The sequence below is a fragment of the Coregonus lavaretus genome (genome assembly GCF_964263955.1).
Source record: "Coregonus lavaretus genome assembly, contig: HAP1_SCAFFOLD_1003, whole genome shotgun sequence".
Taxonomy (NCBI): Eukaryota; Metazoa; Chordata; class Actinopteri; order Salmoniformes; family Salmonidae; genus Coregonus; species Coregonus lavaretus.
In genome coordinates, this window is record NW_028161048.1 from 62,186 (window position 1) to 89,741 (window position 27,556).

The following is a 27,556-nucleotide window of genomic DNA, read 5'->3' on the forward strand; positions in this document are numbered from 1 at the left end:
CATGCTGTGGGGATGTTTTTCAGCGGCAGGGACTGGGAGACTAGTCAGGATCGAGGGAAAGATGAACGTAGCAAAGTAAAGAGATCCTTGATGAAAACCTGCTCCAGAGCGCTCAGGACCTCACACTGGGGCGAAGGTTCACCTTACAGCAGGACAACAACCCTAAGCACACAGCCAAGACAACGCAGGAGTGGCTTCGGGACAAGTCTCTGAATGTCCTTGAGTGGCACAGCCAGAGGCCAGACTTGAAGCCGATTGAACATCTCTGGAAAGACCGGAAAATAGCTGTGCAGCGACGCTCCCAATCCAACCTGACAGAGCTTGAGAGGATCTGCAGAGAAGAATGGGAGAAACTCCCCAAATACAGGTGTGCCATGTTTGTAGCATAATACCTAAGAAGACTTGAGGCTGTAATCGCTGCCAAAGGTGCTTCAACAAAGGACTGAGTGAAGGGTCTGAATACTTATGTAAATGTAATATTTCAGTTTCTTATACATTTGCAAAAATGTCAAAAATTCTGTTTTTTCTTTGTCGTTATGGGGTATTGTGTGTAGATGAGGGGGGGGGGGAACGATTTAATCAATTTTAGAATAAGACTTTAACGTAACAAAGTGGAAAACGTCAAGGGGTCTGAATACTTTCCGAATGCACTGAGCGAGAAGAGTACAGCATTAATATCCCTGGAACTAACCATCTAATTTACTAGTCGCTTGGACCTGACCTGACACCTTGTATTCAAGTGTATGGTGTAGATCAACAAATGTTAGATGTACATAACATACAGTATAATTACATAACATAATCTAGCCTAATTGGGGTCAAAGGAAGTTTGGTATTTCTGTTTTTTATTGTTAATACATTTGTCATATTTTCTAAAAACCTGTTTTCTCTTTGTCATTATGGGGTATTGTGTGTAGATTGATGAGGGAGAAGGCTGTAATGTAACAAAATGTGGAAAAGGTCAAGGGGTCTGAATACTTTCCAAATGCACTGTAGTTTGACTATATGAAACAGTGACTGATTTACTTTTTTCTATTCTTCTTTAAGGCACTGCATCATATACCAGCAGAACCAACACCAGAGACAGACACCAAACTGTTGTGGCATCATTTGTAAGTTTTCTTATTAGCTGCAGAGCATGTGTAAGACTCAAATGGAACTGTTTTGAACACAGACAGCACTGGAGGGCAAAGCCATTGTGTTCAGCCTCAATGGAGGTCTATGCATGACATTTTAGTCATTTACAGGTGCAATTCGGGTTAAGTGCCTTGCTCAAGGTCAACAGATTTTTCACCTAGTCGGCTTGGGTATTCGAACCAGCAACTTTTCAGTTACAGGCCCAACGCTCTTAACTGCTAGGCTACCTGCCCCCCAAGCATCTCAATCCAGCAGACACAGTCCATGGTCCGGGTGTTGATTTCACACCTCATCGAGAGGTTTGGAGAAACGTATTATATAGTAGTTACCAGGGGTGGTGTGTTCAATAGGGCGATATGGGCGACGCACTGCCAAACGGGAAAAGGAAGGGATTTTTTTTCTAATCAATTATATCACGGCAACAGTAGTTATCAGTGTTCTAATCTGATCTGACTGCCACTAAATGTCAAATCAGGCTAAAGTCGTGCTTCAAATGGCCCCGCCCGTTTTTGGGGCGATTTCAGTCATGTTGAAAATCGCCCAGAAGTCTGTCATAGACTCCCATGTAAAATCTATTTTTTTCAAATTTCAAAGCTTTCAATACAATCTCTATGGGTGTCTGTGGGCTTGCACTTACGCGCTTTCGTCATACGTGACGTAACCATGAACGTAACTAAGAAAATAGCGGCTAGCAGCGTCTCTGTTGCGACCTGCAGTGTGGCGTTATCTTATGTTTTTAATTTGTACACTTAGTGGCGTTATTTTATGTTTTTAATTTGTACACTTAGTTTACAAACATTCTGCCAACCATGGATTTCCAGTGGTGGGTTTTGGACTGATCTTGTTGATCGTGTACATACCCGCTACGAACGGACTAAATAATGAAAACGCTGCTGGCAGCGGAATCCAATACAGCTGGGAGACTTGGCTGGATGACAGAGTCCCGGACAGAGAAGTGGAGCCGGCCGGCTTCACCCTGGTCAGAGCGGACCGCGATCTGACACAGTCACAGGGAAAATCGATCCTGGTAAGAGAGCGACTCTGTACCCCCGACATTGAACTGCTTTCTGTGTCACTGCGACCTTACTATCTGCCCCGTGAGTTCCCCCAATTGTTTGTTACCGTTGTGTACTGTTGATAATCACAAGTTTACTGGAGAACTGAGACCAAGTAGAGACTTTGGACAGGGTGGATATGGTATAATAAAGGCAGTTTATTCAGAGGTAAAGATATCTGGAATCGCGTGCACGGACTCGTTCGTCAAACTCTTAGGGAGCTATCTGAAGAGAGCCCCGAAAACATTGTGTGCAGACATTTTATACAATAAATGATGTAGGTTGAATCTAGTAGTTCTGATCTTCTGATTGGTCCTGATGAGTTGGGCGAGGTCCCCTCCACTGTTGCATTGGCTCTGAGTCGGGTTCTCTGTCTTCAAATGTTCAGCCTAAAGAGAGGGGATTTTTGTTTGTGTGTGTGTGTGTGTTTAACAGTGATGATGTGTGTGTGTGTGTGTGTGTTATCAGTGATGATGTGTGTGTGTGTGTGTGTGTGTGTGTGTGTGTGTGTGTCCTCAGAGCAAGAACTCGTGAGTTGGAAGAACTGAGAGACCTATGGCGTGGGTGTTGTCCTTGGCCACCTGCTGACAAGGCTGACAAGATAGGACTCTTTTGTCCATTGTTATAGGATAGGAACAGCATTGATTGAAAACAAACGCCCAACACAAAATGGGTCATGCACAAGATTTTAGTCAGACCAAGCTATAACATTATATATTTACTACGACAGTACATTCAACCAAAAGCTAATATAACAAAGGCATCAGAGATTATTTATAATCTGTCACAGAAACTGGAATCCATCTCCCCAGATCAGTCAATAAATGCTTCTGGTATTGACTTATATGCTGCCCCTGTCTTCATGTTGTTGCTGGACATATCTTTTTTAAAATGTGTGTAGGTCACCTAAATCATCAGAAAAATTGCCCCTCCTGAGAATTTTTTCAGGAGCCGCCACTGGTAGTTACATCATTATGGTCCTCATGACGGGAATTGTGACTTTGTGATTATTTTGTAAAGATTGTACCTTTTGATTGTTGTCTTTTCTGTTTATCCCTCTTTTCTTTCAGCCCAACATCTGAGACAAAGACTTGCCTCAAGGATTCAGAGGGTAATGGCTGTAAGTTAGGTTTTAATTTTGAAACTCACTGCATTATCTGACATGCATGAGCTCTGCTATTTCCACCAAAATGGAGCCCTTGAAGGTGTAATACTTTTTGGTTGGTTTTACCAACATTTTACCAAGCCATATTGACCACAAAGGGTCTTTAAAAAAATAAGACTTATCTTCAAGGATGTTTGGTACACCCAAAGATGACGCCACAGTCCTTCTACTGGCTTCTTTGAGGAACGCCTCAGGAACCTGAGAAAGCGGCATCGGAGACCAGGATGGCTCAACTCTACAGCTGCAGCCGCCGAAGATGACAGACCAAGCAGGAGTCCTGTCTTGCCTGGTAAATGTTTCAGTATATGGAGTGTGTGTATACACACACACACACAAGATATTAGTACAGACCAGATCGTCTGTATTAATTATGTTATTTGTTGTTACTGAGCGGTTTAATTGATTCAAATAGACGTGTAATGATATTAGGCCACAGATGGTCTACAGTTTCACACATCAGCTACAACTTTGTTGATATACACAACTCACTATATTTAGGGAAAGAGGGATTTCCCAAGTGAAATGTTACTTGACATTAAATACTTTTTGCCCATAACAGAGTCATATGTCCCATAAAGAAGACAGCCATCCAGAGGGCTTAGTGGATACGTGAAAACGGGTCCAAGACCATGGAGGAAATTCCAATCACAGTTGCTGGGTCATAGTAAGCACCCCAGCAACAGGGTTAAAGTCAAATCTGTTTCCATACATGATTTAAAGTCTACTCATCAGGGTTTGGGTCAATTCCATTTAAATTCCAGTCAATTCAGAAAGTAAACCCAATTATAAATTGTCCTCATTGAAAAGCATTGACGATAATTTGAATTTTAGTGTGCTTCCTGAATTGTCTGGAATTGAAATTGACCCCAACCCTGATACTCATACTTGTCAGTAGGCAGAATTCAATGTATGATTTAATTATAAGCATATTCTCTAATAGACAGGTCGGAACCAACATGGCTGAATATCTCTAGCGGGCGGCAAAGAGACCCGACCCATCTGGAGGTGCAATTGTAGAGGGACCTCGGACTGGTGCTAAAGTATGCACCGGACAGACTGGGGAGTGGATGACGGCCACGAAAATTAGTTGTTTTGTGTTCATTTTGTAATTATATCTTCTCCCCCCCAGTTAATAAATACATGTTATTTGACATAAACTGTTTTTCTTTACTGTGATTTTTTTAATGCTGGTACAAAATAAATGTTCAACAGTTGTGAATGGACCCTAGGATAATGTTGTTATTTTAAATTAGGCAATTTCAACTTTGTAGATCATCTCACCATTGTCATAGTAGATGGATATTGTGATAGTGGTTTAAGGTACTATACATATGGATTGATTTGCAGTGAACATTGTTGCTGTGAGATGCATGAGCACAGTATTACATGAGTAATATTGGGAGGTCATAAACTGGTCATAATTTGGTTGGATATGAGTGGAGGACGTCAGCAATAAGATGTCTTATTCAGGTCGGATTCTAGTTGCATATGAAAGTTTAGACATCTCCTAAAATATGTAATATTGACTTTAAAAAAATGTCTAAAAACCTTTCATAATCAATCAAAATCTGACCGTCAAATGAGCATTGAGCCCCCAAAAAATGTCAAATATGTAAAAAAAAAAATCCCCAGTAAGCAATGTATGTAAAGACTGGAAAAATATTTATTTAAATTTACTTACAGAATGAGTGACATTGCTTTCCCTCTTTTTGTTTGATTCGCTCACCCCCCCCCTCCCCCCCCCCTCCAGAAATAGAAAATAAATATTACCCTGCAATTGTGTGTTCTCCCTGATAGATTGTCTTAGTAACAGCAAAGTCCGCCTTACACAATGTTATCTTATCTAATACCCCTTACATCCCTCTGGACAGGGGTAAGGAATGGGACTTGTAACATTTCCTCATGGGGGAAAGAAGGGGGGGTGGGGGTGGAAATAGCTGGTTCACATAAAAGATACATGAAATCACATCATGAAGTCATCATACAATCAATTCAGCTGCAAATTGTTAGATGTTAAAAACAGCAAATTGATCCTACTGCTACACACACACAAAAAGGAAAATAAGGAGCCGATTCTGGAAAAGAGGGACACAATTGGAAATTGAATGTCAATGATAAAGCTCCCGTGTGCTCACAAAATATACACAAATACAAATTTAAGCGTTAGTAATCCATTTGTTAGCTCAATAAAAAGACAATGAAAAACAGCCAACCTCTTTCACACCCTTTCATTGTCTTTTAAAATGGGACAGTTCCCATAGCCACCACTCGCGACATGTTTGTTAAAACAGAGTATAAAATAAAAACTGAGGAGGATTTCAGGTCTGAAATGAAAGGTGTTCCCGGTTAACCTCGCATTGTCCATGTGGCAGAGCTGAGCCGCTCGCTGCCGTTAAAAGTCCTGTACGCTGGCTGGCTTCTCTTCCTCCTGGTTATCCTGTTTTGACACAGTACAGGTCCTTTAACGTCTTGAGTTCCTCAATGAGAGTCTTGTTCTGGTTCTCCAGCACCGCCACGCGGTTCTCCAGACATTTGACGTATTGCTTCTTTTTCCGGCGACACTCACGGGCCGCTTCCCTGCCAGGGAGAAACACAGAAAACTGCTTTAGAGGATTACATTTAAAGAGCGACTGAACTCATCGATTCTCCATGTGTTTTTCTGTTGCTCATTAAAAAAAACAAGATTTCAGTCTTAGTGGTGTGGTTCGATGTGGGTGTGTTATGTTCGCTATATCATATCCTTGCAGTAATGTTGTTTGTTCCTATTCGGTCACAATCCCAAACAGGCCACCACACCGGATGGCTTAACAACCGCGTGACACAGCATGGCAACGTGTACGAGATTGATCAGGGAATTCCATGCTTTGAGCATCCTGCTTTCTAGATGTTGCCATCTTTGATAAAAGTAGAATTTGTGATGCTAACGTTAGCTCACAAGAATGTGAATGTTTTAGTTGGAAAAAACCCAAGCCTTATATAAAAGAACAACTCTCGTTGTTTCAACATAACATTTGCGACAATGTCTGAGGCGCTGTGTGCTAATGGTTACTTTGGTTGTCTGTAAATAAGTGGGCGGGTTGTAGATTGAGTCTGGTGACTATCCAATTGTGCTGTAGTAGATCTGGTACGTCTGCACTACAGCACACCAGGCAGCTGTGATCCAGATGATTTGATTACTGCCAGCCGTCATTACTGTGCCAGGCAGCGGTACTGTGTGGGCAGGATTGAAATCAAAACCCAACCCTCATGTAAGTTGTGACATCTTCAGTTACACAAATCTCACAAAACACTTTTGGAATATACTGACTTTATGACCAAAATTATTCAACTTTAGAACATTTTGGTGCTGGAATAAATGTTTCTGACTAATATCGATGACACATAGGCCTTTTCCAACCAGAGAAGTTGGTTATTGTGTTCAGTTGCCCTTTAAGGTTCACACACACACAAACAGACAAAGGGACTAACTGTGCACTGTCACAACACATCCTTATACACACACACAGTAACACCACATGCTTATCCCCACACACACACCTGTTCTTGGCGAGGCGGATCTCTCTCTTCATGGTGGGGTCGCCACTCTTCTGCTCAGATATTCCTACAGGGGAAGTCATGACCACGGTCTGTTGCGCTGTGGGCGCCGTGCGGATCTGGTACGTCTGCATCTCTCCTCCTGCATCTGAGGGGGATGGGGCCAATCAAAACAGTAGATGAGGGCATCTCCTCTTTATAATCTCAACACATTACAATGTGGACCGCAAGCTGGGACCAGTGCATATTTACACACCTTCAGAGAAACTTTAGTGACAACACAAAATAAAGGGGGGAGGGGGGGTGGATTAGCAGGCACTCCTGGGTACTACTCCTTGTGGTATCGTCTCGAAGCTTACCGTGAGTCATGAAGCCATACTCACTCTGTACGACCACCTGGTTGCTGGGAACAAGTATCTGCTGTCCGTCGGGCGTCTGAGCGTACTGTAGGATGGTGGTGCCCTGTTGTTGGCCTGAGTTGGTCATGGTAAGAGTCTGTAACCCCTGGAGGCCCTCTGACCCCGGGCTGGCCAGCTGGATGGCGCCATTAGGGGCGATGGTAACTACAGACAATAAACACACAGGACATTAGGGACAAAGGTAACTACTAGGTATGATGGGCACCTATATGAAGAAAAAAAAAAATCGATATCAGTTGCATTTTTTCGATTCGATATCCATTTTTATAAAATAAATTGCAACTGTGTGAAGGTTCACTTTTCTGCTCGCGTCCATGGCTGACTGAGTTGAAAGCCTGTGAAAAGTTGAGGGATTTGTGCATGGAGGGAACAGTCATGTAGCATTTTTTACATTATAGTGTGAATTTTCATATCAATATCAAATTGAATTATCGACATTAGTGCCCACCACTACTAACTACAGACAGTAAACACACTGGAAGGCACTGTTTGAAGAGAGCTTGCAAGTAGGCATTTCATTGTACAATACGCTGTGTCCTGTGCATATGCCAAATAAATGACCACCTTCCAAATCAAAGTTTAACAGGAGTATTTCATCCATCAACATACAGTCAACACACAGACATTATTGAGTATGATCGGGAGCACACACACCATGACCACACCTCGGGAGCCATTTTGCACTCCCTTTCCCCTGCGGTGCGGTATATTTCCACAAAACTGTAGTAGTGTAACCGGTGTGAAATGGCTAGCTAGTTAGCGGTGCGCGCTAGTAGCGTTTCAATCGGGTGATGTCACTCGCTCGGAAACCTTGAAGTAGTTGTTTCCGTTGCTCTGCAAAGGCTGCGGCTTTTGTGGAGCGATGGGTAACAGTGCTTTGAGGGTGACTGTTGTCGATGTGTGCAGAGGGTCCCTGGTTCAAGCCCAGGTAGGCGCGAGGAGAAGGACGGAAGCAAAAATGTTACAGTAGCCCATGATTGATGATCCCTTACTTACTCAACAAGTGCCTCCAATTCTAACAATATCCAACTGTATAATCTATTTATAGTGACAAAATGGTGCACTGGTAGGACGGTGTTGTGTGGTTGTTTTAGTGCTATGTAGTAGGTCAACCCTTACTGTACTGGCCGCTACTGGTCTGGTAGATTGTCTGGGTGTTGGGCATTGTCACTGAAGTCATGCCAGAGGAAGCAGGGTTTTCATCCTCTCCCTCATTCCGTGACGCCACCTCCTCAGCAGACAGCTCATTGAGGATCTTCCTACAGACCACCGGGAAGACGCAGGAGATTACACATACAATAATCCATTACCAAAATCCTTACACTAAAACAACACTCTATGCTACAGAACCAAACTAATGAGACTGGAAAATGAATGGAGAATAAGTGTCTCATATAGTAAATATCAAAAACATAATAACATCATTGTAGGAGTACTGAAGTAGCTCATCCTAGGCAAATGTTTTCAATTGGTCCTGATGGCGGCAAAGTGGGTCCACAGTTTTAACCCCAGCATTGCTGCTTGCAGCTTCAAATTTGGACAGTTTTTCAGTCTGCCATGAATCATCATAATCCATACACAGGTAAGTCTACAGTTAAAATGCAAAGATCGCTACAGTGCATTCGGAAAGTATTCAGACCCCTTGACTTTTTCCACATTTTGTTACGTTACAACCTTATTCTAAAATTGATTAAATTGTTATTTTTCCTCAATCTACACACAATACCCCATAATGACAAAGCAAAAACAGGTTTAGAAATGTTTGCAAATGTATCACAAAAAAAATGAAATATGACATTTACATAAGTATTCAGACCCTTTACTCAGTACTTTGTTGAAACACCTTTAGCAGCGATTACAGCCTCAAGTCTTCTTGGGTATGACGCTACAAGCTTGCAACACCTGTATTTGGGGAGTATCTCTGCAGATCCTCTCAAGCTTTGTCAGGTTGGATGGGGAGCGTCGCTGCACAGCTATTTTCAGGTCTCTCCAGAGAAGTTCGATCGGGTTCAAGTCCGGGCTCTGGCTGGGCCACTCAAGGACATTTAGAGACTTCTCAAAAGCCACTCCTGCGCTGTCTTGGCTGTGTGCTTAGGGTCATTGTCCTGCTGGAAGGTGAACCTTCGCCCCAATCTGAGGTCCTGAGTGCTCTGGAGCAGGTTTTCATCAAGGATCTCTCTGTACTTTGCTCTGTTCATCTTTCCCTAGATCCTGACTAGTCTCCCAGTTCCTGCCGCTGAAAAACATCCCCACAGCATGATGCTGCCACCACCATGCTTCACCGCAGGGATGGTGCCAGGTTTCCTCCAGATGTGATGCTTGGCATTCAGGCCAAAGAGTTCAATCTTGGTTTCATCAGACCAGAATAATCTTGTTTCTCATGGTCTGAGAGTCCTTTAGGTGCCTTTTGGCAAACTCCAAGCGGGCTGTCATGTGCCATTTACTGAGGAGTGGCTTCCGTCTGGCCACTCTACCATAACGGCCTAATTGGTGGAGTGCTGCAGAGATGGTTGTCCTTCTGGAAGGTTCTCCCATCTCCACAGAGGAACTCTGGAGCTCTGTCAGAGTGACCATCGGGTTCTTGGTCAACTCCCTGACCAAGGCCCTTCTCCCAGATTGCTCAGTTTGGCCGGGCGGCCAGCTCTAGGAAGAGTCTTGGTGGTTCCAAACTTCTACCATTTAAGAATGATGGAGGCCACTGTGTTCTTGGGGACCTTCAATGCTGCAGACATTTTTGGTACCCTTCCCCAGATCTGTGCCTCGACACAATCCTGTCTTGGAGCTCTACGGACAATTCCTTCGACCTCATGGCTTGGTTTTTGCTCTGACATGCACTGTCAACTGTGGGACCTTATATAGACAGGTGTGTGCCTTTACAAATCATGGATGATCAATGGTAACAGGATGCACCTGAGCTCAATTTCGAGTCTCATACTTATGTAAATAAGGTCTCTTTTTTTATTTTTAATACATTTGCAAAAATGACTAAAAACCTGTTTTCGCTTTGTCATTATGGGGTATTGTGTGTAGATTGATGAGGATTATATATTTTTTTATCAATTTCAGAATAAGGCTGTAACGTAACAAAATGTGGAAAAAGTCAATGGGGTCTGAATACTTTCCAAATGCACTCTACATTTGCTATTGTTAGCTAGCTAGCCAGTTGCATACAGGTAACGTTACAGCCAGCTAGCTCGCTGAGCTGGCCAGTTGCATTCTGCTCTTAATGTTGATTGCTGATGTGCCAAGCCATGCATGACATAATGATAATCTTTGTCATGTTTGTCAGTCTGTCATGTTTACCTAGCTAGCTACCGAAAATAGCCACTGTGGTGCGAATGCTAATCAAACAGCAAGCTAATCAAACTCCATGTTAAGTGATAGGGACATGCTAAGTTCGCTAGCTAGCCACGATGAAATGGCTAAATAGCTAGCTATCGACATTGGATTTGTGGGGATCTAGATGTGATGACTAGCTTAGAAAGAATGCATTAATGATTAAACATAAAAGGGTTGTACTGTACTGATATAAATTGTTTCACATAACAAGCTGTGATTCATGTGAGGAACGTTAGGGGGTAGGATGAGATAAGACTTGTATTTCTCACAGACACAGGGACCAGCCTGTGCGCCAACGATTGGCTGAGTAAGTCTAAACCACGCTCAGTCTCTACTCTGATTGGCCAGCAGGGAGCGGGAACTATCTCTGTCAGAGTATTTTAAGAAGAACTCATAACAATGGCTTAGTTCTCTGAGTGCCCTGCGTGGTATTTCAGTGGACCCGTATATACGAACATCATATTTACCATTGAAGTGTTTTGCATTAATTAAAATACTAGTCTATTTTAGAAGACGTGTATTGACCTCTTTTGTTCCTAATACCAGATTTGAATTGACGCAACTTAACTTCATGTTCAACTAGCTGGTAATTATGAAGTTAAATGTTTGCTAAATCCATTTAGTTATCTTGTAGTGACCGCATTGCAATTGTTTGGCTGGAAGCAGGTTGAGTGTACAGGGCATTTTAGTACAGCTGTAGCAGTCAACAGGCAATAACAAGCTATAGGAGATGAATGAATTCATGTTTTCACCTATTTTTTTGGATATTTTCTTTCAGTATAAACCTGCTCTCTGGAGATGAACGAGGGCGAACAAGAAACACTTCAGGTATTTTGTCTTTGTACTTATCGCTTGAACTTGGGGACAATTAATGTTATAGCTTGCATGCAATGTTTTGTCTATTTTTGCCTGCTTTCCTCCTTTACAGCTTCAATTGTCTGGAGCCTGGAGTTGTTGTGGCCAAGGAGCTTTCACTCAGATGGCACCAGGTTTCAGCTGCTGTTCCACGTTGATGTCCTTCCTCCCAGAGATGTGCAAGCATCCCCCAGCAAGCATGTATTTTTGAGAAGATCAGGACTTTTGCAATGAAAAGGCTATGGACATTACATGTCTTGCTCCAAAGCGCAGGACAGAAATATGCTCTCAGGCTAGATTCCTTTGTTCATACCATAACCTGAACCAAAGTTACTCAAAGGATCTTATGATATAGGCCTAGGTCTAGATAGTGTTTTTACCTTTGTGTTTGTGTGTTAAGAATGTCCTAATTGTTGGCTACTGCCTTTAGCACTTAATAAATTAATAAAGTATTTTAATCTTGAAATCTTTGTTTTTTAAGCACTACCTCACTGCTTTACTTTAGCACATGGCCATAGTCACAAGAGATGGGTGGGTCTAAAAGCCGATTCATCTGTATTGGCCATACAGCATTTACTGCGATGCGGCCTCTGCAGAAGTCAGGGCATATATACTTCTTGCGCGTCGCAGAACAGTGCCCGTTTTCCCAAAAGCACCTTAAGGCTAAGTTAATCTTAGAACCATAGGATCCCATGATTCTAGCAATTAACTTAGCCTAAGATGCATTTGAGAAACTGGGTCCTGAGCTGTTGTCAAGGAAGTGAGTGTGTTTCTACAGGATGTACCACCCCCACATACGGTTAACCAATTATGTCAATGTGGAGCTATACGGAGCCCTCCATTGTTAAAATATTTGGGAGGTGTGCGGCAATTGTACGGAGCTTGATTTGACCTCCGCAAACCTTCAGAGGCGCTGCAATTGCATCACACCATCCGTACGGAGCCTACGGACCGCATTGCCAGATTAAGCATATTATCGTCTTTAAGGCTGAAGGCATCCGCATGCTTCCCATCCGAAACCGTTCAGAAAAGTTTGTGTAAATATTAAGACAACATTTTGTGATGTTTTTGTTCGTTTTGGTCTTAGGCATGTTTTTGGGGAGGCTGTTCTTGCACACATTTTTCTCGAGGCAAGCTGAATTTCGGAAGCCGAAGTGTACGCCCCTTCTGTGATTGGTCAACAGTAGGGATTCTTCAATTAAATGTTTGTCATTTAACGAGAGACAAATCATTTTTCATGCAAATGTTTTCACTTTAGAAATACAGCACCAAACATCTTAATGTAAAATTGAGTGACTAAGATTCTCTGCAAGAACGTCAAAATTAATGACAGATTTCTTGAGTTATTTTAGTTAATTCTGACTATTTTGAGGCAAACGGTACTATTGCCGCTTTCTCGTTTTTCAAGTGAAGGTATTTTAAGGGAGGATGCGAGCAAACGTAAATACTGTGTGAACGATACTAAATGGGCATAAACAAAGAGCAGCACTGTAGCTGTTCAATGTGAAAGGTTATCTTTATTATACAACAATAGGCAATTTAATACTGTAAATGGCTTGCCTAATGGGGTAACTTGGTGTGATAATGTTCAGAGAATCCATTTAGGCAATTTGGTAAAAGTATTTGTTTTCTAAATATACAGTATGTTTCCTAAGGATTAATGTAGAGCAAGTGTGAAAATCGCAGTAAAATGTTTGAATGCCCTTTTCTCCTAAATGGGAATATATATTTATCAGCTTTTAAAGCAGCATTACTTCCCCATGTTTCCTCCAACTACAGTGTATGATATACCATTTTGAAGCTCTGAGTCTGTACTTTTATCCAATGTAAAAAGTACCATTTAAAATTTTGGAACATAACACCAAAAATAGATGGGGGGGGTCAAATCAGGTGTTAAATGAGGTGAAAAGGAGACTGGAGTGCCACTAACATCCCCAGTCCATCACCAGCATTGACCTCTGCAGTCTGCACACACTTCTTTCCACCACTACATGGACAGGTTAAGATGGTGTTTGACACAACAGTGCGGTGGCGGCTACCTGTAGGAGGGCCGTCTGGCCAGTATCTCTCTGGTCTTCTGGGCAGAGGCTCCACTGTCTGAGGAGTCCTGGGAGTCATCACTGTCTGAGCCCTGGCCCTGTGAAGGAGAGGAGAAGAGAAGAGATGCCGGTACGTGAGAGGTTACTCATACACCATGTTTACTTAAAGGTCCTGCACAGTCAAAATCATGTTTTTCATGATATTTGGATGAAACCAGATCATGAAAAATGAGTTTTGCTGGTACATTGATAAAGTTTGATCATAAAGTTATTGGTCAACTTCCCCATGTCAAACACTTGAATTCAGAAGGCGGGATTATTTAGGGGATTGCGATACCACAAAATCTAATTTGAATACACCAATGGTAACGTCTTTTCTCTTACCTAATTTAAATAAGTACTGCCTTGTAACCAACATCGCAGAGGGCTTGGTTGCAGAGGGGTGTGGTTTACATAGCTAGATGTGCCAAAATTTGACTGCAACGTGTCAGCAAATATAATTAAAGGTTTCCCATATTCATCTAAGACAAAGATACTTATAGGTTTCCGCTTTCAGCATGGAGGGGAACGGTTGCCCAAATCTCAGACGCAGTTGTCATGTACATGAAGAGAGATGCCAAACGTAAGATTTATAACTTGTTGACATCATTGATAGTCAATATATATGAACATTGCCTGGCAGTCAATAAATAAATAAATAAATAAATAAATACACAAAAGTATGTGGATACCCCTTCAAAATTAGTGGATTCCACTATTTCAGCCACACCCGTTGCTGACAGGTGTATAAAATCGAGCTGCCAGAGCTGCCCCGGTCAACTGTAAGTGCTGATATTGTTAAGTGGAAATGTCTAGGAGCAACAACGGCTCAGCCGTGAAGTGGTAAGCCACACAAGCTCACAGAACAGGACCGCCGAGTGCTGAAGCGTGCAGAGCGTAAAAATAGTCTGTCCTCGGTTGCAACACTCACTACCGAGTTTCAAACTGCCTCTGGAAGCAACGCCAGCACAATAACTGTTTGTCAGAAGCTTCATGAAATGGGTTTCCATGGCCGAGCAGCCGTACAAAAGCCTAAGATCACCATGCGCAATGCCAAGCATCGGCTGGAGTGATGTAAAGCTCGCCGCCAATGGACTCTGGAGAAGTAGAAACACGTTCGCTGGAGTGATTAATCACGCTTCACCATCTGGCCGTCCAATGGATTAATCTGGGTTTTGGCAGATGCCAGGACAACACTACCTGCCCCAATACATAGTGCCAACTGTAAAGTTTGGTGGAAGAGGTATAATGGTCTGGGGCTGTTTTTCATGGTTCGGGTTAGGCCCCTTAGTTCCAGTGAAGGGAAATCTTAACGCTACAGCATACAAATGACGCACGCGCACAGAAAGTATTCAGACCCCTTGACTTTTTCCACTTTGTTACGTTAGAGCCTTATTCTAAAATTTATTAAAATTGTTTCCCCTGTTGGAAAACAAATGATAGTCCCACTAAGCGCAAACCAGATGGGATGGTGTATCGCTGCAGAATGCCATGGTAGCCATGCTGGTTAAGTATGCCTTGAATTCTAAATAAATCACAGACAGCGTCACCAGCAAAGCACCCCCACACCACCTCCTCCATGCTTCACGGCGGGAACCACACATGCAGAGATCATCCGTTCACCTACTCTGCGTCTCACAAAGACACGGCAGTTGGAACCAAAGGACAGATTTCCACCGGTCTAATATCCATTGCTCGTGTTTCTTGGCCCAAGCAAGTCTCTTCTTCTTATTGGTGTCCTTTAGTAGTGGTTTCTTTGCAGCATTTCAACCATGAAGGCCTGATTCACGCAGTCTCCTCTGAACAGTTGATGTTGAGATGTGCCTGTTACTTGAACTCTGTGAAGCATTTATTTGGCCTGCAATTTCTGAGGCTGGTAACTCTAATGAACTTGTCCTCTGCAGCAGAGGTAACTCTGGGTCTTCCATTCCTGTGGCGGTCCTCATGAGAGCCAGTTTCATCATAGCGCTTGATGGTTTTTGCGACTGCACTTGAAGAAATTTCAAAAGTTCTTGAAATTTTCCAGATTGACTGACCTTCATGTCTTAAAGTAATGATGGGCTGTCGTTTCTCTTTGCTTATTTGAGCTGTTCTTGCCATAATATGGACTTGGTCTTTTACCAAATAGGGCTATGTTCTGTATACACCTACCTTGTCACAACGCATTAAGGAAAGAAATTCCACAAATTAACTTTTAACAAGGCACACCTGTTAATTGAAATGCATTCCAGGTGACTACCTCATGAAGCTGGTTGAGAGAATGCCAAGTGTGCAAAACTGTCATCAAGGCAAAGGGTAGCTATTTGAAGAATAGCAAATATATGTTGATTTGTTTAACAATTTTTTGGTTACTACATGATTCCATATGTGTTATTTCATAGTTTTGATGTCTTCACTATTATTCTACAATATAGAAAATAGTAAAAATAAAGAGAAACCCTGGAATGAGTAGGTGTGTCCAAACTTCTGACTGGTAGTGTATATGGGGGATTGGAAATTATGCAGACAACTACATTGTTAAAAGCCACCCCCTAAAAAAAAAAAAAAATAACAAACTAGTTTTCCGTTTGGAGTATATGGTTTGTTGCAAAATGTTTTGCAACTGAATCTGTGTAATGAATACACCCCTAATTATTTTTATTTTTTTTGCTAACATATGATGGGGGTCCCTGGGTCGTCGGTTTGTCTGGGCGGGGGTCGCTGGGCAAGAAAAGGTTGAAGACCCCCTGATATATTTAATGAAAAGTACCCAGACCTCACCCTGTAAAGTTTCAACTGAAATTGTCGAAGATGAACTAGCTAGCATCATAAACAGCGCTGACAATTCCATTTGGACTAGCTAGCAAAATTATAAAGCCAACACTGTCTATATTGATGCTGTTACAATAACCCAACAGTTGGATAAAAATATATTTTGTGAAACCATGACGTGTGACAGGATTGGATGTTGCATGCAATTTCAATGTTGTTTGAGTTGCTTTGTGTATCAGCAAGTTTGCTTGAGATAATCTCACTGCAACACTGCATCCATGTTGCTTGACAGGCATTTTCAAAGAACCGTCAGTCAAGGTGAGCCACTCAGCCTACTAGCTCCCTCTCCACTCGGTATGTCTTTTCAGGCTTACTGGTAGTTTTTTGGTCTTGACATAAGTTTATTTATTTTTTATCTAAAATTTCAGCATTTTTATCAGGAAGAAATATTATGGGTGATGTTTTAGTCACTCAAAAGGCTATTTTACGTCGGAATCAGAATGACTGTTCGGACCTTAACTTAAATCAGAATGTGGGGGTTCTACAGTGTACAAGATAGATATACCTGCCCATCAATCACACATTTACCCCAGTAATACCATTTGGCAAGATAACGTAGGCTAAAGGCTAACAAAGGTTAAAGTCTGCTAGAAGAACAGGGGACACCTCCATGTCCTCCGGAGGCACTGTAGTCCAGGGCCAGTATTCATAAAGCATCTCAGAGTAGGGGTGCTGATCTAGAATGAGGTCCCCAATGTGTATGTCATCTTATTCATTACGATCTTTAAGGCAAAACTGATCCTAGATCAGCAGCACTCCTACTCAGATGCTTTGTGAATATGGGCTCAAGCCTAGTTCCTGGTTGTCGAGGAGCACCTCTTACCTGAACAGTCTGCAAATGTGGGGACTGGATGACCGACGACTGGGCCGACTGGATCACCCCCTGCACCTGGAACTGACCTCCAGGGAGCTGGACCACAGTCACAGGAGAGCCCCCCAGAGACATCTGCAAACACAGTCAGATTAGATGATGACACAGGAGTGAATATTCAATCCTGTTCTGTCCCATCCTTTGGATTTTGTTTTCGTGTCCTGTCCAAGATACTCAGCCAGGTGACGCAGATGCAAAGTAAACAGCTGTAGTGGGTACATTTCCGCAACTACTAAGAGCTTTGAAGTGCGAGGCTCTCCTTCTCCTCTGTTTGTAGCACCGTAAAGCGCACCCGTGCACATACTCTGTGTGACTATGTGAGAGCGAAGTCTTGCTGCTCTTGCTGAGACTACAGTGCCTTGCAAAAGTATTCATCCCCTTGGCATTTTTCCTATTTTGTTACATAACAACCTGTAATTTAAATGGATTTTTATTTGGATTTCATGTAATGGACATACACAAAATAGTCCAAATTGGTGAAGTGAAATGAAAAAAAATCTAAGAAATAAATAACGGAAAAGTGGTGCGTGCATATGTATTCACCCCCTTTACTATGAAGCCCCTAAATAAGATCTGGTGCAACCAATTACCTTCAGAAGTCACATAATTAGTTAAATAAAGTCCACCTGTGTGCAATCTAAGTGTCACATGATCTGTCACATGATCTCAGTATATATACACACACACACACACCTGTTCTGAAAGGTCCCAGAGTCTGCAACATCACTAAGCAAGGGGCACCACCAAGCAAGCGGCGCCATGAAGACCAAGGAGCTCTCCAAACAGGTCAGAGACAAAGTTGTAGAGAAGTACTGATCAGGGTTGGGTTATAAAAAAAATATCCGAAACTTTGAACATCCCACAGAGCACCATTAAATCCTTTATTAAAAAATGGAAAGAATGTGGCACCACAACAAACCTGCCAAGAGAGGGCCGCCCATCAAAACTCATGGACCAGGCAAGGAGGGCATTAATCAGAGAGGCAACAAAGAGACCAAAGATAACCCTGATGGAGCTGCAAAGCTCCACAGCGGATATTGGAGTATCTGTCCATAGGACCACTTTAAGCCGTACACTCCACAGAGCTGGGCTTTACGGAAGAGTGGCCAGAAAAAAGCCATTGCTTAAAGAAAAAAATTAAGCAAACACATTTGGTGTTCGCCAAAAGGCATGTGGGAGACTCAGACTCCCCAAAAACGCTAATGTTTGGCACAAACCCAACACCTCTCATCACCCCGAGAACACCATCCCCACAGCGAAGCATGGTGGTGGCAGCATCATGCTGTGGGGATGTTTTTCATCGGCAGGGACTGGGAAACTGGTCAGAATTGAAGGAATGATGGATGGCGCTAAATACAGGGAAATTCTTGAGGGAAACCGGTTTCAGTCTTCCAGAGATTTGAGACTGGGACGGAGGTTCACCTTCCAGCAGGACAATGACCCTAAGCATACTGCTAAAGCAACACTTGAGTGGTTTAAGGGGAAACATTTAAATGTCTTGGAATGGCCTTGTCAAAGCCCAGACCTCAATCCAATTGAGAATCTGTGGTATGACTTAAAGATAGCTGTACACCAGCGGAACCCATCCAACTTGAAGGAGCTGGAGCAGTTTTGCCTTGAAGAATGGGCAAAAATCAGTGGCTAGATGTGCCAAGCTTATAGAGACATACCCCAAGAGACTTGCAGCTGTAATTGCTGCAAAAGGTGGCTCTACAAAGTATTGGCTTTGGGGGGGGGTCTCTAGTTTTCCTCCATTTCTGCTCGGCTGCCCAGAGCCCTGTTCTGTGAGCTCGCAATGAATCGTCAAGCCACGGAGCAGGAGGGGAGGACCGAGCCGGCCGGGAGGATAGGGGACATAGAGAGTCAAAAGATTCAGAGAGGGAGGAGAGGAGGCAGAATCAGGAGATTGGAGGGAGAAGGATTTCACAACAAGTCAAATGTCTTCCACAGATCTGACTTCCCCTTTCCCTCCTGAGCAACCAGTAAAAATGTGCCTGTTTCGAGTTTCTTTTTCACGTCCTCCGCATCCATTTTGCTGTCACGTGTTACTGTGTTCGGAGTTTGTTATAACCAATTTATTGATGTGATTATGATAGGCTACAGGTCCTACATGGTCACATGCATGCAATGCTTACATGTTTCACGTAAAGAGAGCAATGGTTGAGGGAATGTTTTTCCTTAAACAAATTAGGGATTTCGGTAACATAACTTTTCAGTCAGAAACAAGTAAGAAACTAAATGGCTGAAATGATGTTGCGCAATAAACACCTGCTGTGCTGTGGTGCCTTTTCGCTGCAGTAGGGAGGAGAGCGAGACAACGTGCGCCAGTCACACAGGCACTCGCTGTCATTTTTTTTTTTTACTCAGTGTGACCATCAGGCTCTTTGAGTCATTTGTGCGTCTAAATTATTTAATCAAACAATGTGCTTAAAGCATCAGACAAGCTCAGTGCATATGTAGTTGATTTTATTCAAACACATAGGGTGGGTCTGTCTATACAGTGAGGGAAAAAAGTATTTGATCCCCCTGCTGATTTTGTACGTTTGCCCACTGACAAAGAAATGATCAGTCTATAATTTTAATGGTAGGTTTATTTGAACAGTGAGAGACAGAATAACAACAACAAAATCCAGAAAAACACATGTCAAAAATGTTATAAATTGATTTGCATTTTAATGAGGGAAATAAGTATTTGACCCCCTCTCAATCAGAAAGATTTCTGGCTCCCAGGTGTCTTTTATACAGGTAACAAGCTGATATTAGGAGCACACTCTTAAAGGGAGTGCTCCTAATCTCAGCTTGTTACCTGTATAAAAGACACCTGTCCACAGAAGCAATCAATCAATCAGATTCCAAACTTCACCATGGCCAAGACCAAAGAGCTCTCCAAGGATGTCAGGGACAAGATTGTAGACCTACACAAGGCTGGAATGGGCTACAAGACCATCGCCAAGCAGCTTGGTGAGAAGGTGACAACAGTTGGTGCGATTATTCGCAAATGGAAGAAACACAAAATAACTGTCAATCTCCCTCGGCCTGGGGCTCCATGCAAGATCTCACCTCGTGGAGTTGCAATGATCATGAGAACGGTGAGGAATCAGCCCAGAACTACACGAGAGGATCTTGTCAATGATCTCAAGGCAGCTGGGACCATAGTCACCAAGAAAACAATTGGTAACACACGACGCCGTGAAGGACTGAAATCCTGCAGCGCCCGCAAGTTCCCCCTGCTCAAGAAAGCACATATACAGGCCCGTCTGAAGTTTGCCAATGAACATCTGAATGATTCAGAGGAGAACTGGGTGAATGTGTTGTGGTCAGATGAGACCAAAATCGAGCTCTTTGGCATCAACCTAACTCGCCGTGTTTGGAGGAGGAGGAAAGCTGCCTATGACCCCAAGAACACCATCCCCACCGTCAAACATGGAGGTGGAAACATTATGCTTTGGGGGTGTTTTTCTGCTAAGGGGACAGGACAACTTCACCGCATCAAAGGGACGATGGACGGGGCCATGTACCGTCAAATCTTGGGTGAGAACCTCCTTCCCTCAGCCAGGGCATTGAAAATGTGTCGTGGATGGGTATTCCAGCATGACAATGACCCAAAACACACGGCCAAGGCAACAAAGGAGTGGCTCCAGAAGAAGCACATTACGGTCCTGGAGTGGCCTAGCCAGTCTCCAGACCTTAATCCCATAGAAAATCTGTGGAGGGAGCTGAAGGTTCGAGTTGCCAAACGTCAGCCTCGAAACCTTAATGACTTGGAGAAGATCTGCAAAGAGGAGTGGGACAAAATCCCTCCTGAGATGTGTGCAAACCTGGTGGCCAACTATAAGAAACATCTGACCTCTGATTGCCAACAAGGGTTTTGCCACCAAGTACTAAGTCATGTTTTGCAGAGGGGTCAAATACTTATTTCCCTCATTAAAATGCAAATCAATTTATAACATTTTTTGACATGCGTTTTTCTGGATTTTATTGTTGTTATTCTGTCTCTCACTGTTCAAATTAACCTACCATTAAAATTATAGACTGATCATGTCTTTGTCAGTGGGCAAACGTACAAAATCAGCAGGGGATCAAATAATTTCTTCCCCTCACTGTAGATGGAAAAATACGTTTAAACATTTCGACCAATCGACTAGTCGAAAGAACAGGACGACTCTGGCCATGATTTATATTTTATTTACTTGTCTGGGACAGCCCTAGTATTTTGTGTTTAGAAAAACTATAGTTGCACGCCCCTAATCACCCTACTGAAGCAAAAAAAATACCAAGACTTTCAATATAAAAACACAGGTGAAATGGTCTGCATTTGAAAATGCAGATTTCTGAAAGGTAATGAGACCCCTGGTATCACGATTCTATATCACGATTCTGAACTTTACAGTCCTATTGATCAAAACCATCAATTTGGCCTCTGCACACCTACGGAGGCGCCGCAATTGCGTCACACCCTGCATACGGATCCTCCGACCACATTTTCGGATCAAGCGTAAATTGGCTTTAACAGTCGTTCAAGTTATTGCTAGCTAACCAAATGACACCTGTATCTCTAGGTGTGTATAGCCACCGAAAAACAATGAGGGGAAAAAGTCAGTCACTCACCCACTCCTCCAAATACATGACATGCTCCTAGCAGCTAGCTAACGTTAGGCGCCGTGTTTTTAACTTCCTACATAAATAGATATGCTAGGCTATTAGCCACGTTATGACTGACTTGTGATCATTGCCCTTGCTAGTTTGATTGTATTGGCATTCCCAGACTTAGATACATTTGTCCGTTGTTGTACAAAATATTGAGTCATTGAAACTGAAACAGTGCATCCCGAATGGAGGCAGAAAACAATGTACCAGACCAAATGTGATTTACAACCTGATAGCAATATTTTTGGACTACCAAGAAATGTATTGGTGAATTATATGAATCATGCATTGAACTGCAGCCATCTATTCTGCCAACAATGCCTTAGAGTACCATCATGGAATGTTAAGTCTCCCGAGTGGCGCAGTGGTCTAAGGCACTGCATCGCAGTGCTAGCTGTGCCACTAGAGATCCTGGTTGGAATCCAGGCTCTGCTGTAGCCGGCCGCGACCGGGAGACCAATGGGGCGGCGCACAATTGGCCCAGGGTAGGGGAGGGAATGGCCGGCAGGGAGGTAGCTCAGTTGGTAGAGCATGGCGTTTGCGACGCCAGGGTTGTGGGTTCGATTCCCACGGGGGGCCAGTATGAAAATAAAAAAGAATAATGTATGCACTAACTGTAAGTCGCTCTGGATAAGAGCGTCTGCTAAATGACGTAAATGTAAATGTAGAACCTATTTTTAAAACCTCTTATAAAGTTGGTTTTGTAGCATGAACTGGGAATTTGATATGACTGATATTATGATTGTCTGTTTCATATCTGCAAAGTATACTGAACAAAAATACAAAAACAACAATTAACGGTTTTACTGAGTTACAGTTCATATAATGAAATCAGTCAATTTAAATAAATAAGGCCCTAATCTATGGATTACACAACTGGGCATAGGCCCACCCACTGGGGAGCCAGGCCCAGCCAATCAGAATGAGGTTATCCCTCACAAAAGGGCTTTATTACAAACAGTAACACTCCTCAGTTACATCAGCTGTCCGGGTGGCTGGTCTCAGACGATCCCGCAGGTGAAGAAGCCGGATGTGGAGGTCCTGGGCTGGCTACACGTGGTCTGCGGTTGTGAGGCCGGTTGGACATACTGCCAAATTCACTAAAACTTCACATTTTAGAGTGGCCTTTTATTGTCCCCAACACAAGGTGCACCTGTGTAATGATCATGCTGTTTAATCAGTTTATTGGTACACCACATCTGTCAGGTGGATAGATTATCTTGGCAAAGGAGAAATACTCACTAACAGGGATGTAAATTTGTGCACAATTTGAGAGAAATAAGCTTGTTGTGTTTATGGAACCTTTCAGGGATCTTTTATTTCAGCACATGAAACATTTGACATGTTGCGTTTATATTTTTGTTCAGTGTACATATTCCATTTGTAAAGTGGTGTTATTTCCTCTATATTGATAGCTGAGAAATTAAAGTTATACTCACACCGCTGAGACTTTACTATTTTTTAACAACAGTAACAGTAGTTGTTTTAAAAACTGTCTTTCCCGCAATTACATTTGCTTGCGCTTATCAGAATGGATCTCTCCCTTTACTCCTTGTGCAAAGGGGGGTGCGGGAGTCAGAGCCAGCAGCAAAACAGGGAAAGGGCAGATATTTTAATTGCGGGAAGCAGGTTAATGCACATTACTGTTGACCAAATAATGGTTTTATAAACAAAACAAAAATCTGCAGGAACACTGGGTTGCCCAATCACTGAAATTACCGAAGCAAGCAAAATTGCTTTGGTAAGAGGAGGGCAATGTCAGTTTATTGTCCCAGCTTTAGTTACTGTTGTTGTCTTTCAAATTGTAGAGGCTACCTTGCGCTCTTTCTTTCCTCTGGCAACAGCCCGACTCGCACATGATGTGCACACACAGAGGCGCACGTGGATAGCTCTCTAACAACTAGAAAGTGCGCCTCGAGTTGATGTTCAACTGGGTGATTCTCATGAAACCAGTTTTAAACATGTCTGTAGCAAATAGAGTTACAAAACCAATAGTAAAACTTTTATACACCCATGAACCATCATCTAGAGTAGTCCTTAGATGAGAAAAGTTAATTTAATGAATTTGCTTATATGCCTACAGAATGAGTTTCTTATTCTCAAACACCCCCCTTTACCCCACTTGTGGCCTTCTCATTACCGAAACGGCTAAAAAGCTCAAATTGGGAAAAGGTCATTTAAGTTTAAATAAAAAAAATGTCAATGTTATGTTTAACTCTGGCCATTTCATTGGGGAAGCAATGTAAAAATAAAAGTAAAAAAAAAAATGGATTTGTTTATTACTTTTTGGTACTTCGAAAACTGTTGCAGTAATAAGAATTTTGTGGAATTTGTGGTAAAATGCATAATATCTGATTTAAAAAAAAATACAATTATTAAATAGATCCTAATCTCAGTGATCCATGAGGAATTTGTGAAAAAATTACATGGATTTTTAGTAAAATGTCAGTCATAAGAATGACCCAATTGTTTTTCTTTTTTTGCCGCGGTGGCAACAATTAAAGCTGCAATATGTAACCTTTTGGGCGACCTGACCAAATTCACATAGAAGTGTGTTATAGATCTGTCGTTCTCATTGAAAGCAAGTCTAAGCGGTAGATCTATTCTATGTGCGCTATTTCTATGCTTCCCGTTCTTAAGTTTCATTTTTGCGTCTTTAATTTTGGTTTTGTACACCAGCTTCAAACAGCTGAAAGTACTATATTTTTGGTTATGGAAAATATATTTCACAGCAGTGTAGATGGTACAATGATTCTCTACACTATACTTGCTTATTTTGTCAAACTGAAAATAGGCAAACTATTAGAATTTTAGCTTAGTGGGTAAGAGCGTTGTGCCAGTAACCGAAAGGTCGCTGGTTCTAATCCCCGAGCAGACTAGGTGAAAAATCTGTCGATGTGCCCTTGAGCAAGGCACTTAACCCTAATTGCTCCTGTAAGTCGCTCTGGATAAGAGCGTCTGCTAAATGACTAAAATGTAAATGTAATGTACCAGGAAATGGCGGAGTGTTTTCTGCATAGTGAGTCTTTAAGCAGCGGCACAATATAGACCAGATAAATAAATGTAAGACTTAAAGGACCTGCAGACACCCTGGTAATTAAGTCGCTCATTACCATGCTGATATTATTCACAGAATGGACCCATCATGTTCTCTGTGACAGTAACACCACACTGCCCTCTATATAAGTTCTCACTTGCATAGTGCATTGCCGTCAGTGATATCATTCCCATTCCTAACCCCTACTTCCAGAAAGTCAGTGAGTCATTATTAACCTGTTGATATCAGCCTGTCTGTTACCTGTTGGGCTATCTGTGAGATCTGGGAGGCTGTGATGGTGGTGGGGATGGTGACAGTCTGTGTCTCAGCGCCATTGCTGTTCTGCACCTCTTCCATGGTCACTGCGGAGGCAGATATACAGATACATTAAAGACCACTGATTACTGCAACACATTAAAATACAGATATTTAAATGTTTTACATTTTAATCATTTAGCAGACGTACAGTTAGTGAGTGCATACATTTTTCATACTGCCCCCCGTGGGAAACGAACCCACAACCCTGGCGTTGCAAGCGCCATGCTCTACCAACTGAGCTACAGGGGACTCAGATATCAGATATTACAGAACATTGAGCAGATTTGTTAAGACATAAAAAAAAATATTGGCTAGTCTGTCATTCAGTAAGAAAAGGCTTGATGAACTAACTGGTAAACCAGGTAAGATTTCCTGATGGGACACTAGTGTGTATGGGCACTGGACAGAGCCCTCTGGCATGTCTATTTTGTAAATAAAGGTTTATGGTGGCCACTGACTGGACAGGCTGAGCATTTCCATGGAAACAGAGGATAGTCACCCATCCCTCACACCTAAAAAAGTATTGACTAGCTAGTTATTCATCATAGCTAGAATTACTATACACATCCACCAGGATATATTTATGTGTCCATTGAACAAAACATATAGCTAGCTAATCATGTCTCACCAAGGATATGGTCTCACTAAAGACATGATTGAACATTCAGTACAACGTACCAGTAGCTAGCTAGTTACAAGGCTGACAGCACTAAATACTAACTTGTGGTAGCTAGCTAGCTATAACTTTTGGTTAGCTAGGGGTCTAACGTTAGCTAGTTAGCCAAGTGCGTTGTCTTTCCTGCTCAACATAGCTTGCTGGCTAATTGGTGTGGTCAACAGGCAAATACCAATGTCGTTAGCTAGCTAGCTACCCTAATCACGCACGAGAACCCGGTTCACAATATGCAAACATTGTTAGCTAGCTAGTTATTGAGCAGCGTGAGCGTTTAGTTAACGTTACACAGCATCCTCTAATTTGAATACAAGCTAACTAGATAGGCAAATTAGGGTGCGTTCGTAAATTCACTCTGGCTATCTACTCCAATTTCAGAGCACTCTCGTCTGAGTTTGCCAGAGCGCAGAATAACTGATTAATTTACGAACGCTCAACACCCTTGAATATGGCCGGTGTCAGTAAACGTCGGCAAAAGGGCATAATTAAATTGTTGCACCAGCAGTGTGCGCTCTGAACGCTCCGCGAGCGAAACACTCTGAATTTATGAACGGACAATCTGGGTGTGTTCGTAAATTCAATCTGGAGTGCCAGAGGGTCCTCAGAGTGTGCTCTTGGCGTTCGTAAACTCAGAGCGTTGTCAGATTGTCCGTTCGTAAATTCAGCGTTTCGCTCTCGGAGCGCGCACTGGAAGCTCTGGCCAAGGAGTAGGGTTGATCCGAGCGTTCTGACAACACAACGGCAGTCTAACACCCAAGCTAACTGGCTAACGTTGGCTAGCTACTTCCAGACACAAATGAGGACACATCACTCGGACGATTTTACTGTTATCCAACTGTGCTGCTGGCGACAATTGAATTACGTTTTTTGCCGACGTTTACTAACACCGGACATATTCAACTGGTGTTGAGCGTTGGTAAAATCATCAGTTATTCTCCGCTCTGGCACACTCAGACGAGTGCTCTGAAATCGTAGTAGATAGCCAGAGCGAACGCTCTGAATTTACTAGTGCACTCTGGCACTCCAGATTGAATTTAAGAACACACCCTTAGTGACGTTTGATAAATTAGTACCGTTTTGATAGCAATAGATGACGTTAGTTAACTAACGTTAATTTGTTAAATCAGGGTAATGTCAGCCAGCTAACGCTAGCTCGCTGGCTAACTAAACATTGGTGGATAAGCCAGCTATTCTTAACATTTGCCTTGTAGTTAGCTAGCGTGGCTAGTATGTGCTTTTGTCTCAATGAATGAGCGAATTTTTGTAATACACAGTCACTGGCACGCAAGTACCCGCGTCAACGGACGTCAGCGATAAGGGGAGCCATGATTAGCAACTTACCTTTCCCTTCGACAAGGACGAGGAGAGGGAGCCGCCAGGCGCCATTACATTAGCAAAGCACACCATAAAATGGCATTGTGCGGAGCACATACAGACGGTAAAATCATTGAAAAGCTGTATTACCTTTGAAATCCTTCGTGGACCTCAGCGGTGGCGTTGATTATCTCAAAAGCGCGTATAAATCACGGGAAAACAAATAGTTGTTAGCTAGCTAATTGCTAATATGGTAAATAAAAAGGGCGGCGCGGAACCATAAAAAAAATAAAAACGTTCTAT

General features: G+C 42.6%; 1 protein-coding gene and 1 long non-coding RNA gene across 3 annotated transcripts; one reads left to right on the plus strand and one right to left on the minus strand.

Moving 5' to 3' along the window:
* Positions 1-3,159: 3,159 nt before the first annotated feature.
* LOC311121157 lies at positions 3,160-4,425 on the plus strand. The gene is made up of 3 exons (XR_014612243.1): positions 3,160-3,312; positions 3,487-3,646; positions 3,917-4,425. It is a non-coding gene; the product is annotated as an uncharacterized lncRNA (long non-coding RNA).
* A 577-nt stretch (positions 4,426-5,002) lies between these two features.
* On the minus strand, positions 5,003-27,556 carry LOC311121161 (cyclic AMP-dependent transcription factor ATF-1-like). Of its 2 annotated transcripts, none has more exons than XM_084195684.1 (8): positions 27,404-27,556; positions 25,210-25,310; positions 17,217-17,339; positions 13,544-13,641; positions 8,430-8,569; positions 7,251-7,454; positions 6,895-7,039; positions 5,003-5,934 (listed from the first exon to the last, which is right to left on the minus strand). In XM_084195684.1, exons 2-8 carry the CDS (start codon positions 25,303-25,305, stop codon positions 5,790-5,792), a joined length of 951 nt encoding a protein of 316 aa, XP_084051810.1. In that variant the 5' UTR covers positions 25,306-25,310; positions 27,404-27,556; the 3' UTR covers positions 5,003-5,789. The 2 variants fall into 2 exon arrangements, with proteins under 2 accessions (XP_084051810.1, XP_084051811.1); XM_084195685.1 differs by having other exon boundaries at positions 7,275-7,454; positions 27,404-27,549.